Here is a 15,045-nt window from a genome sequence, read left to right on the forward strand (position 1 = left end):
TTAACATAACCCCATTATTTAAATTTCTGTACATATTAATGAGATTGTGAGGCATATTCAGATATTTAATCCCTTAGGTGAATTTGTATATGTTATACAGAAGACAAAGAAATTGTAACATAGCTTCATGGAGCTATACCTAATGAAGTGAGCGTATTTAATTCCTATATTTAACATACTGACTTTCTAAAAATAAGATGGGAAATACTGACTTTTGAACACAAACAAGTATATTAGTTGCATTTTTTTGCTCTTGTTAATCTATATTGCATCTAGAAAATGTTGCTTTAGATGGGTTGATCAGATTTAGTTATGCAAGAGTCAAACTAGGATGAACTCTGGTCTTGAGAGGGCTCCTTAGTTGTCAATATTTATCTAGTGACTTAGGATCAGTCATCTTCTCTATCCTTATGCAAGAGCTCACCTAGTTATAATCTTCCAACTCAGCTCCAAACACTAAGTCACTATAAATAAAGCAAGTCACAAAGCACTATATTTACTCCTATCAATCTGAGTAATATTCCTATTGCTAAGATAATGGGAAAATCATGCTTTAGAAAAAGAAATAATTGGGGTGGGGGATACTCCTATTTATAAGAGAATAAGGTTATGTGAAAATTAGCAAGTATTTAATCCTGGAGGTGTTAGATGACATTATTTTTTAATTGCATATGATTCATTTACAATATTCTTGAAAGATAATGCACTGAGCTCCAATTATACAACACACATGTGGAAAATAGGGGCTCCTTAATGTGCCTTAGGTGTATCAAAGAAGTAACATCTAAATCATGGTTTACAACAAATGATAAGGCACTTGAAGAGCAGATGACTAGAAAATAAATTAAATGTGAACATTTAGGGTGGTATCTATACACTGCTCCTTTGCAGATGCTACCTTTAAGCTGGAACCTATAAATTGAGCCTGTTAGATAGACTAACAGGAAGAGTTGGACTAACGTGATATGGAAATCTGAACACTCGAAGTAGAACAGTATATGAAAAACCTCTCATAAATTGGTATGTGAAGCTCTTAGTATCAAAGCTTTTAAATGTCCATGTACCATAGGAATAACGAAGTGCTATAGAAGCTAAATTATCATGAGAATTGTATTTACATTTTTATAATCTTCTAAACTAATTTGTTTGCCAGGAACGAAGAATACCTTGGTGTATTATCATCCTTTCAAAAGGCTGCTTTTAGTTCCTCCACAAATAGGTCAGAAATGCTTAGCTCTATGTTTTGTTTTTGATGTTCAGATCTGATGAGTTTGCGGGTAATTATTTAAATACAAGTTTGTGAAATGTTCAGATTGTTCCCTAGGAAGATAAACCAGTCATTCCCAAGGAGCATTTCTCATCTCAATCACAGAATTTCTCAATTCCTCTAAAGGTGGTACATGATTAGAATTGTTCTAGATACATGGGAAAAGAAGATGATTCATTATCCACATTGGATGCCCAAAGGTATGATGACTTTATTCTCAGTGAATCTTCAGTTGCCTAGTACATTGCACAACAAAGGTGTACACATAACCTGAATCACGTTCATTTCAATATTAGTCTAAGTACTTCACTTATTCATCATGTTCTGCCATACAAAAGAAAAAAAAACGGTGAATCTGAATCTTTTAACTCCCATAGTTTGGAATTTGGAATAAGCTAGAAATACAAATAGAGGGAAAGGACAAATGCCACTAGATTTTCTCTCTCTCTCTTTCTCTTTCTTGCTTATTTTATATTTATATGGCCTTCCTGCACATATTGGAAACCTGGAATTGTGAGGTATCAACAGTCCTTTTTTTTTAAGTCCATTCTTTTCTGGTACTGGGGATTAAACCAAGGATGCTGCACTTGCAAAGAAAGTTCTTTGCCACTGAACTACATCCCAGCCGACAACAGGTCTCAATATATCATTTCAAAATCAAAGTTTTGATGATGAGCTCTATCCAGAATTCATACAAGTATGATAAACCAGAACTTCCATTCAGAATTGCAGAACACTCTAAGGCATATAGAATATCTTGCTATTTACAATGGCATGTTTTTTTCCTTATATTCCACAATAACATTATTGTTATTAAACAACCCAATGGACAGATGCAAACATGGAATTTATAGAGACCTTCCATTAGGATAATGTATTTAATTAGCACTGAAACCTGAATTTATAACGTGTTCATAAGCCTATGCTTGCTCTTACTAATCCAGTGTTTCAAATATTAAATTTGAAAATTATGCAGCAGGATGTGACACATTCATTTAATTCCTTTCTCCAAGCCCATCACAGACATAATGTAATTATATCTATTTTAACATGTTTACATTATGAATATTTTTAAATTGCATATATAATTTGCACTAACTACAAAAAACATGGAAAAGAAAAATTCAATTTCTGGTTTACTATTTCTGTTTTACCATCCAAGCTTCCTGTGACCTTCACAAAACAGAAAACGTGCACATTTAATTTTCAGAAACACAAATTCAACTTCATGGGGGGAAAAGGCTCTATGACATCAGCTGTGTTAAATATGTTGATTTCCTCTAGGGAGAGGAGGGGGGAAAGGAAGGAACAGACATTGAACAATGAAAGAAATTGGAAGACCAGACGAAAGCCCTAATCGAAGGAAGGGAGGAGGAGCAGATGGCTAGGAAAGGAGACATGTGGGAATTGAGGGGAGAGGAAGCAATTGGCAATGAATGGGCTGAATGCCAAATTTGTGAAGGATCTGGAGGGCACTGGGGATTTAAATGGGATGTGAGTCAGCTGCTTTTTACCAAAATATCACACCAACAAGGGAAATCAAAGAAACCTGCAAAGATACACAGGATGCAGGAAAGGACAGAAAAGTTATCACAAATCCCTCCTTAACAATTCTGCCTCTTCAGCAAAGGAAGGGGAAGTGCTATATCAATTTAAAACTATGTAGTGGAATTTTTCTCTTGACAAATTTTAATATTTAAATCTTTAATTTGGTCATAAAAGAAAGGCTATAGATATGAATGTGACTGGTGACTCACTGAAGACCATACAAAAAAGAAATTCACTTTGACCATCATGTTTGATTAGGGAACCCTAATATTCCTAGTTTGTCAGGACTGACAGCTTTCCCTGGAGAAGAATTTTCCCACTTAACATAGGCTAAGTCAGGCTTGGGCAAGCAGATATGATTGGTTATTGCATCTAAAGTGAAAGCCTTAAGAAACATCTACAAACATACATTCATGTGTGGAATGTTTTCTACATTTTTTTTTCAAAAAATGGCACAACATTTTAATTCAGTTACATCATAAGAAGAATTTGACCAAAAGAAAAAAAAAAGAGATTGATTTGGTTAGATTGTAGATTTGATAGAAATCACCTACGAAATGATTATCTTTAATTTTTTTTTACTTTATTTTCTTTCTTTTGTAATCAAGAAAAACATAAGAGATTTTTACATGCTACTTTCAGGACAGACCAGAATAATAAAAATAATAACAACAACAGCAAGACTTCAGGACATCACTTATCTCAAAGAAGAGTACAATATATTGTAATGTCTTTTAATGAGGATGACCGAAGAAGTGAGTCTGATCAAGTTGCATCGTGTGTGTGTGTGTGTGTGTGTGTACACACCCAATGCATAACAGTTGTTACATTCATATATATGTATATATACACACATATATACATATATATGAATGGGCATGTCCAATGGAACACTCTTGTACAACTGATTGATGCTAATAAAAATGCCAAAAAATTGTCGCAAAGAATCAGACTAGTTAAGAGTTTTAAAATGAAGACATGTCTTTTAAACTATTGTTTCTCAAATACCAAAATGAAGTTACCACAATAAATGAAAAGGTTATCATAAAGAAAATAATTCATAACCTTCAGATTTGAGTGCAGGCACAAATTATGACTTATTTTATGCTGTTCAAGGTTATGTTTTCCTGATAATTTACTCTATCTGTAAAAAAATTACCAAACCACTATATCAGTAGTATTTACCTTAGCTCAATTTCCTATTCATCACATAATTTCTCAAAATTGCTTAATCTTTAGGAGTAACTCCCAACATGTATGTGACTGATAATATTAGAACATGGTTAATCCACAAATGAGACCATTAATTATGAAGCGCATTCAATTGAATCACTCACCAAATTCACAATATCCTTTTTTAATGTAAATTCTTTCTGCCCTAAATCCAAATGGTGACCAGTAAATTAACATTCTCCACAGATAATCTTTAATGTCGTTATAGACAAGAATTCCAGCCTCAGAATAAATAATTTTAGCTTTGCACCATTATAATCCATGGTTAAAATTATCCACTTTTGTGCCTTCTTATCTGAAACTACTAATAATTTCAAATTTTACAGATTTTTGTTGTGCTAATGGCTTCATTAACTGTAAGAAATATAAACTAATTCTTCAATATGATGAGCATAATTTATCAACCCCTTCATATCTGTGCAAATGAAGGAAAATGTTTTACAGTGGAAATTAGGATACTGGATCTTCCTGAGATGAAATTTCCATCGATAGAAAATCAATATACTTATATCTGTATGTATGTATATTATATGAATATATATGTATAAGTGAATACATGTACATATACACATATATCAATACATATGAGCATACAGACATGCATGGATGTCTCTATATAGACCTATAGATATCTCATATACATATATGGAGATACACACACATATATAGATAAATAAAGAATTCTATAGGAAATTTTAGCAGTGAAGAAAAAGCAAATATCTCCATTATTGATGTCTTACCATAACCAATAAAATTAGATTCAGCAACTGCACTAAAAATAATTTGGTACTTCTCTAACAGTATCATTGCCAGCAGTAAAGTGGTCACTATAAAGGAATGCTCAGAACAGGTCTGGCACATCCTGAGTGCTACATTGAGCTATTAGTATTATCACTGAGTTCTTTTTCATTCACACAAAATGAATGGACAAATATTGTGACCAGTTGGAAAGACCACAGCTTTTTCACCATGGAATCACGCCAATGAAATGAGATAATGTAAAGCATAGGATGCACGGTGAGTTCCCAATGCATAACAGCTGTTACATTTTGGTGTTTCTACAATAACCATGATGTTTTAAATGATGTTTTACATTTAAAACATCATATGAAATGAAGTATCCTTTCCAGTTCATTTTCATTATATACTGAAACAGAATGATTGGATACAATGTCTGGAATAATAACTTTCAATATTCATTAGTCATTCATTTTATTTTTGCTATATTAGGTTTTGAGAATTGACAGTTCTTCCAATAAACATTCATTTACTAATCTAAGAAAAGTCTAATTTCTAGTCCCTAACATACACACACACACACACACACACACACACACAAATATTCTATCGTTTTGTTTTGTTAATGAAATTTGTTCTCACTTTTATCATATATATGGGTAACCCGTATGTAATTATCCTATTATATCCATAGGAGGAAGGCCTCTTGCCCCACCAGAGATATCAAAATCTGTGATTGCCTTATGTTAAATAGTGCAGTATTTGCACATAGCCTATACATATCTTTTTGTGAATGCTAAATATACTTGCAATATGCAACACATTATAAATATTACAGAAATGTTATAGTTAGTGCTTTGGGAATCATGATAAGAAAAAATAGTATTCATTAAAGATGTATTTTTCTAAATATGCTAATCACATGGCTGGTTGGAACTATGGATGCAGAGCCCAGCACTATGGAAGATTGACTTGATTCATGTTTCATTAATTTATCATTTGGGTTCTAATGACTATTTTGGTTTCTACGTACTTTTGGTGCTATAAAAATCAAGTCAGTAAACTTTTATATACCAGCTATTTTCAGTAAAATTTAAGCTATTTCCTTCCATCTCTTTGCAATTCCTATAACTACCACTAGATGAAATTCATTGTATTAAACTTTAACATACAGTCAAGGAAACTGATGTCTGGGACACTGTGAAATTTTGTGTGTAGCTTCACTGCATATTAAACAAACCAACCTGTGCTGACTTGTAACAGACTTACCTGTTCCCTGCTGAGCTGTGATTATATAAAAATCATCAAAGTCCACAACTATAAGTTGTATAGAAGACTTAAGTACAGAATGCCTTTCTATAACTTTTTATGCTTCATTATCTTAAGTACAAAGGAGTTGTGATTGCACAAATCAATTTATAAGTACAGTGCATCTTGACTCACATTACCTCCTTTGTCATTCTACCCTGTCTCTCCAACCCTTCCCTTCAATTTTCTTAGTGTCATAGGCTATCCATTGAATATATTCTTTTAGTATCACCATTTTTTGTCACTCTATTAAAATATCCAAATTTCTTTACCCACTCCATTAAAAAATCCAAAATTACACTAGTTTTGTTTTTCTTTTGGCCTTTTTAAGATCTACATGACAGCTATAATTCTGCTAAATGCTGTAACTGACCATTCTTATGAATAATTATGACCTTTCATAATCTATGAAAATGTTTTTGATGTCTACTCCAAACTACTTAACATTTCCTTTAACCCAATGTAGTTGTGTGAATGAACATGAAATCATTGTTTTAACACTTGGTAGTTTTCCAAAGTTAATATTTGATATTTTAAGCCCTTACAAAATATCAATGTAAAAAGAGTATTTCCAAAACACAAACAAAATAAACGTTATTCCTTTTTATGAAGTCTAAATGAATATTTTTGCACATCAAAAACGTTCCAGTATTCTGATTCAACTCTGTGAAAAAAAGTAATGTATTCATAATAATGGTGATGACTACATCTCAGAAACATGAGGTGGATCACTTTTATCCAGCCTGCCAATTCAACAAATCCTTGGGTGTAGAAAAACAGGAATATTACAGACAAATATCATCTAAGGCTTCTTTTATTCTAAGAAGTACATGCCAAAATAATTTTAAAAGATTCTCTTGTCATGCAGAAGAATAAGAAAATGTTATTTATACATGTCTGGTTTATAATCATCATAGATCTAAAATTTGGCTTACAATCCCAGAGATTGCAGAAAGAAATGACTTAAGCCTATCAAAAATACAGGTGTAGCTAAAATTCAATTATATATATATACATATTATTTTTTTAACCCTAGGGTGTGTCTTTGTTCTCACAGCTGGGAGACCTGTACTTGAAATTTTCAACAAAGAAAACTACCACATTAAAGAACACTAGAAATTCCTACAACCCAAACTGTAGCAATAACCCTGCAATCTTCAATTGCCTTCCATAAAGATATTATGTGCTTTAATCTCTTCTTCATCTTTACTCAATACATTTGGCAAGGTACATTAATAACAGAAATATAAACAATAATTTGAATACAAAGCTGAGGAGATAAGAAACACATAAAATACCTTATAGCCAACATCTTTTTAGAATTCATTTTCAGTTTTTGAAAAGAATAGAAAATAAAGGCATGCAATTCTGTTTATGATCTAATTTTTGGTCTTAATTATTCAATTCTAGTCTGGCCTGAAGGAAGAAAATAAAGCAAAACAATTTTGATCTAAATAAGAACAGTGATTTTTGAAACCAAGCTGCTGATTTTTAATCTATTCCATTTCCTCAAATGTATACACTTTTTCTTTAACTGCTAGTGTTTTATCAGTTCAAGAGCTATAATTTATACAAAACACACATATGGTCTTAGAGATAGTAAAAGTTTTAGATGTTACAACTTCCTGACATATGAAACAGTATTGTGGATCATCATTTTGGCAGCATTGGAATGATTTTAAAGTTATTTATACATTACTATTTTGGCATCAGTTCCTAGCAATAGATAATTACAATTTTAAACTGCTGGATTCCTTATTGAAAGTGGTTCTCTTATTGACTTGAAGCTGCTGATAGGACTGGAGATTTGTGCTTAATTAGAACACAGAGAAAGTTTATGACAACTCAATCATAAATTGAACATTGGGCATAAATCATAAAAAATGTTTAATTCGATATATGATAAAGCAGGAATTCCTAAGCTTATTTGTGAAAAGTTTACTATAGCAGTTTTCAATTGTGAAATTTATGAAAAAAATTGATAATCATGCAAAACACATTCAAATGAACTTCAACTTCTAACAGAACTTCCAAAATATAGTCACTTCTACTTGTCAGTTACCATATAAGACACAATATAAAAAGAATTGTGTATAATCTGTACAACTTTGATCTTTCTCATGTGTCTTAAACCAATTCACTGAAATGTTTAACCTCCACTGTATCTCTGAAATAGCTGTCAGGGATAGCCATAACGGTCCACTAAGTTGTTAAAGCAAATGATCAATTTTCAATTTTCACATACTTGATTACTTTCTGCTACTGACTCCGCCACAAAGACCCCCATAATCTTGGTACTTTGCTATCTATTGGGCTTTTGTCCTTTTTCTTTTGCTCTCTTTAGATTTCAGCTGCTCTTTCTTCTGCTTCTTCTGTCTGAAGGCTTGTCATCAGACATATTTCTTTCTCATTTTACCTGTAAACTTCCCCTTGGAGAACACAGATTTTAATTTTCTAATAACATTCATATACTGATAAATCACATATTCATTGGTTATATTATACTCTACTAAGAACCCATCAGTGACGTAGGACGGGAGACATCTAGTGTTCATTCATTATGCAGGGTGCACATAACTCAAAAATTAATGCTTTTCACATGTCCTGCATGCTACACCTGTTTTTCCCAGAATATGTGACATACTTTAGGTGGTGGGTGATAAAGAAAGAGCATACCTTTGACTCTCTCATATACTAGCACTTAATTAAATTTCTTTCATTTTCACTCACAATACACAGTGAAAATAATCAAACAGGTTTGCAGAAAAGCAAAGACACTGGGGAAAGAATCTTCCTTCTGCTCAGAAGGAAGGGAGGACCACAAAGAAATTAGTACTTGTACATCTATCACAACTTAGCATTTTCTCCACCCTCAAACTCAAATCTGAATTTCTGACTCATAGATCCAACTGCTTCTATGATTGCTCATAACCATTCGAAAATTACCATGTTTAAAACTGAGTGCCCAATTTGTATCACCACAACTTTTCCCCTTCAAAAATAAATGCCAACCCAGTTAATGACATCTAAATATCTTTCCACCCTCTTTAGCCATTTGATGATGGCCATTCTTAACTCATCTTTTCTTTTCTTTTTCTGAATAGGTACACTCAGTTTGTTAGCAAATTTTGTTGGTTATTGCTTTATAGTATACTCAGAATCTAACCACCTCTCACTCACTCTCTGCTCCTAGCATATCAATTGAAATGATCTTTTATCTCTCTCTAGATTATTGTCAAAACTCACAATTGGTGTCCCATGCTCTAACATGACCACTCCTCCAGGTATTATTAAGACAGAAAAATCATTGAATATTAAATGGCCATTTGTTTACAGGTTTATCCACAATGGACAAATGGATTTAAAAAACATCATATATATGTATATATATGGAATCATATATATGGAAACATATTGTATATGGATTTTTACTCATCCCTTCGGGAAAAATTTATGTAACATTTGTAAAAAAATGCAAAATCTTGGAAAAATTATATTAAATAAAGTCAGGTCCAGAGAAGACAAAAGATTGATGTTTTCATGTATATATGGAAGCTAAATTAGCTTGCAAACTCATAAATAACTATATGGCTTGATATGCAATAATATACAAATGAGTTAACTCAAATGCAGTATACAAACAGTAGATGCCAGTGTAATTTCTAAGAAAGCCAAAACCAAATTTCAGCAAAATAAACAACAAGAAACAGGTACTTGAAAATGGTGGGGTATGGTCAAGAGGAAAAAGGTGGACAGTAAAAAGAAGAGGACAAAGTGCAGACAAAAATCCAATAAACATTCTCAAAATTGAGTGGGGGAAGGAATGTGTAGAGGAGTTATGGTTGAGAATATTGAAAGGTGTGACATTGGTCAAATACATTGTATCCATAAACTCCTTCATTAAATGGAAACTCCTTCATACAACTACCTAAAAATAATAAAGAAAAAAAGGAAAAAGTCAGTCTATCCTAAATTAAGAAAAGAAAGAGGAAAGGAAATGGTGGAAGTAGTGCAACTGATCAAGACGCATTGTATTCATAAATTGCTTTGTTAAATGTGGAGAAAAAGGTGGAAATAAGAAAAAACAAGAACTTCTTTGCTGAGAAACCTATTATTTTCTTCTCACTGTTCTCAAAAGAGGAAAAACTACTGTAATATCTGTAAGGTCCTATATTGCCTGGTACCTGTTAACCCCTGTAACTATTTCCTATCAATCTCCCACTTTCATGCTGTTCAACCTGTACTGATTCTTTCTTGCTCCTCAGTAAGAATGTTAGTTGCAAACCACCTTAGAGTATTGGAATGTACTGTTTTGTCTGTAAAAATACATGTTTCAAAGATACTTCTGGGGTTCCATTTCTTGATTTTTTTCATAGTTCTATAAGAGGCATTCTCTGATTATCCTACTTAAAGTTTGAATCCACCCAAATATCTCAAGCATTCCATTGACTATTTCTATAGGACTTATACCTTAATCTGTGTGTGTGTGTGTGTGTGTGTGTGTGTATGTGTGTATGTGTGTGTGTGTTACTTGTCTGTATGTGGTTTCTTATGCAATGTGCATTCATGAAATAAAAATGACCAAAGGACATTCACTTTAACGCTACATCCAAATGTTATGAGTTTTTTTTTCATTGAGTGATTTTAAACATAATATATAATCAAGAAAAATGAGGGTAATCAAAGGTAATAACAGTTTCAGTGTATTTGAATTATTAAGGCAGGAAAATGAGAATTACAAAAGTGATCACTAAATTATTTGGAATCTCTTTTTAAGGGTAAAGTATTATTATCTTGCTAGTGCATAAGGCAATCCATTATCACTAAGAAAAGGGGTAATTGCTCTTTTTCCCTCCATGCTGGTTGTATTCCTTTATTTGTAAGGACACTTATAAATACTTGTTTTCTGCTTGTAAAGGGAAGAATTTGAGAAACAACAAACCACCTAAAAGCCTGAAGAACAATAGCTGCCTTAAGTCATTCTTAGAGCTAGAGTCAGCCAAAATTTGGGACTATAAGACAAAGCACAGCCACTAGTTGACCTGTTGAGTAAATTAAACTCAGATTCAGCTATATGTACACATTGCCATCTAGGGCAAAGTTTGTTGACAGATTTAAACACACTTTCCTTCCAAGTGAAAGCAAGCAATTACTTGATATGTGATTTGTTCATCCATTAAACTGGTCCTAATTGCTTTACAGCCATTCTTTTACTCTTTAGTCTCCTGTACTTTTAACTTCATTTCCTCAAATCAGTTTCCTCAACTTTGTCATAGGAATTTTTTTTTTTGGCATCTTACAAGGTAAACAGAGCTGCTTGTGCTCTAACTAGTCTTTACCATTATAAAAATCATTTGAGAGACCTACTTTAACTCAGATTGATATTCGAAAAAGATTTGACTTTCTCTTTATACCTGTAAAATTTTGACTACCATCAATCTGATGCACTTTTCTCACTACTTAATAATGTTAATCAGCTAAGTTGTTCAGAAATGGTGCTAGCATTTATGAGAGTTACATGGAGTGCCTTCTTCACCAACCTTGGAAATGACCTTTCCCTCCTTTGACAATTCTCCTAGGGTACTTTAATATTGGCTAAGAATTTACCTTAAGCAAGTATCAGCAAGTGAGGAATTAAGGAAATTCAAACAGGGAATGGTGTATCATCCTAAATCAATGAGACTGTGTTGGACATAAGTGTTTATGTGAACCCTCTACACAACAAAAGGAGCAAAGAACTCATATGAAATCAGAGATGCCCATACTATTTAGAGCAGGCACTGTCAGAAAAGTTATTGAAATTTCAAGAACAAAGAAAGGAGGAAGAAGCATAAAAACAATTCTGGAGTGATTTACAAAGCCTTCTGAAAATGTACCATTTATATTAATTTTTCATAAGTAATAATTTTCCCTGAAACACATGGAAATCTTGAAAGCCCAGAGACATAATAATAAAGTGTACATATTCTTAGGCATTAAACTTAAGCATATATATTTTCTAATACTCATCACTACATGAAAAGTGAAATATTTTTCTCACTTATGTCCACGTGGGGATCAATGAAAAACTGAAAGGGATAGTTAATCTATCTTTAATCTATGAGAACATGTTTCTTTTTTTAGTCCTTGACGATATACACAGATCTGCAGTGCTCCCCAATATCAATTTAAATACTCACAGTTATTCTTTCATCTTTATCATCAAGAGGAGAACCGTCCTTCTTCCATGAAATGGTGGGTTCGGGATGGCCACGAGGCGGCTGGCATTCCATCACTGCTGGCTCCCCTACTGCCACCATGACATCGGAAGGGTTTTGTCTGAAGTCATCCCGTAGTACTGGAGGAAGATTAAATTGTTACATTTAATAGTGACAAATACAGTCCTTAATCCTGAACTTCAACCAAAGAGCTGATGTAACACAACTTCAAAGATATATTCACACTAACAGACATCTGTGATTTTAGCAGGAGAGTTAGTGCTTGGTATACACAAGACAAATAATTTGATAATCCTCTTAGGTCAGCATGTAAGCTCAGTATGCTACAGAGAACCGCAGAGGCTCCATCATATCTTCAATTTCTCTTTATCCTATATTTTTCTTACATGTATATTAATGAACGTAAGTGAATTATCCTTTAATATACATGGCACATCAGGGTGATACTTTCAGTAGCAAGATAAATTATATCCCCACACAGAAACCCAGAAGCAAAAATATAGTTGTAAGAATGCATTTAGTTGGAAGGAATGTTACCGATATTAAAATTTACTGATGGAGATGATCATAACACAATGCATTACTCCATAAAATCTACAATAGTGAAATTTTGAAAGATTGTTATTATAATTTAAGTTGGTTCATATTCCAAGGTAACAACATTCACAATCACTGCCTGTTATGACTAGGCGATGGAGTTAGAAAATATCAATAATTGTAATATTCTTGCTAAAAAATAACATCCATTTTATGTTTTAAGTTGTTAGAGTAGCACTTTTCTTGTATATTATTTCATTTAATCCAATGCATGGAGCAAGTGATATTAATAACTTCATTTGTATTTTACAATAATAAATGTTTCCTTATTATAATCCCAAATGTATAGCAATACATTATTAAAATACTATGGAACCAGGAATATTATTCAGTAATTTTATAAATAAAATGTAGGACATTAACCAAAGATATTCTATAAACAGCCCATGGAATAAAATTATTCCCAATGTATTGACAATATCAAAAGTTTATGAATCGCATGGCACATATTACTTAAAATCACAAATCTATCTTCCTTAGGTATGTATTCTGGAATACATTTACTATCACCAATTGCCTATTTAGTAACTATAGAGAGATGTACATATTTAAGTAAGAAATCAAATCTTTACCTCCCATCAAATTTTCCTTGGTTCTGCATGTAATACAATATGAATCACTGTAGGATCCTATTTAAGGTGATACTTAAATGTTTACTGATATAACTGTAGGAATTTTGAGACATTATTTAACTATACAGAACTAACTATTTTACTCTACTACACTTGTATACTGGAATTAATACATAGTCTGATGGCACTTAAAATGTTTCCATACATGAAGAATTATAGTGTTATAAAGAAAAAAAAAACTTTCACCCAATTGCTTGAATTTGGTCTCAGAAGCTAAGAATTACAGGTTCACATGTGTTTATATTTTTCTCTTAATGCTTTACTTTTCTTCTACTGTATGAACTAGGAATACAAAACACACACACACACACACACACACACACACACACACACACCTGTGAGTAAACCAAAACACCTACTGAAAACTTTTGTTTTATCTGCATATTGTGATGACTTGGGCAAGATATGACTTTGTTCACATGGATAATAATATTGCTCCATGGAATGTCTTGTTTCTGCATCCTTTTCTTTGGGAGGAATAGTAAAAGGAAATATAACACCAACAGTTGTAATTCTAACTTCAGTACAGTACCCTACCAGTGGGATATACAGACACAAATGTGAACTTTGTGAACTGAAAACTCTGGGTACTGTTACCACCTAATAAAAGAACAGAGCATGAAGACTTTCACTGTTAATAAGCTCATTATTATTAGGTGCTAAGAATGTACTGCAAACAAGATAAATGGTTTATAGGAAAAGCAAACAAATTGATCTTCACAAGCAGCCATGAGCCTATGCTGGACAGGAGTATTAACCTATCATAACACTTCTGAAAAGTTGTTACATTATTAAAACACCCAAAAGTAAAATATTTTTTGAAACAAAGGTAAATAATTTGGACAAATTTTCTATGTGGTAGGCTGAAAACCAACTTGGTAAGACTACACCTTATTTACAAATTGAGATCATATCTCAAATAAAGAAATGAATAATAAAAACTTCTTACAAAAATATCAAAGGTCTAAGTAAGATAAATCAAACTATTTTTCAATTTATTATAGGATTTGGGGCTTTTACATTGTATAATGAAAAGCTAACAAAATGTAATCCATTAAAGATTGTTGCTTAGATAATGCTCAAGTAATTATTTTTGCAGCTGTGCAGCATAAAATTCTAGTACCAACCATGGCTACAGGCAATCCTGTGTAAGTCTATGAATTTAAGATTTTTTTTCCTCACATCTATAAAATCGGTAGCTCTTCCTTATCCTGTTCTGAAAATTTGCTACTGAAGAAAATACTGTTTCATATTATAAAATCATATGGACTTTTAACTGTCACATTTCTAATTCATGTGTACATTTGAGTCATTAAATATAAAATTTGAGATTTTCCTCATTCTGTAGAAAAATACTTAGCATTCACATGCACTCAAAAATATGAAACTTAAAAAATTTATTTTTCCCTTTACTGTATCTCTTCATCACAATATATAGTTTCAAAGGTTTCTTGACTTGAATAGTATAAAATTTAAAGTTGGAAAGTATATTTTCCAAAAAGGA

The 15,045-nt window shown here is 32.3% G+C and overlaps 1 protein-coding gene across 4 annotated transcripts in view; it reads right to left on the reverse strand.

Moving 5' to 3' along the window:
- Robo1 (roundabout guidance receptor 1) overlaps positions 1–15,045 on the reverse strand; it is a 367,669-nt gene that overhangs the window by 120,348 nt on the left and 232,276 nt on the right. For all 4 annotated transcript variants that reach the window (XM_048346427.1, XM_048346425.1, XM_048346426.1 and 1 more), the window contains exon 3: positions 12,274–12,431. In XM_048346427.1, the coding sequence (XP_048202384.1) occupies positions 12,274–12,431 (158 nt within the window). The remainder of the gene's footprint in view (positions 1–12,273; positions 12,432–15,045) is intronic.

This window comes from Perognathus longimembris, chromosome 5 (genome assembly GCF_023159225.1).
Source record: "Perognathus longimembris pacificus isolate PPM17 chromosome 5, ASM2315922v1, whole genome shotgun sequence".
In the NCBI taxonomy this organism is placed as follows: Eukaryota; Metazoa; Chordata; class Mammalia; order Rodentia; family Heteromyidae; genus Perognathus; species Perognathus longimembris.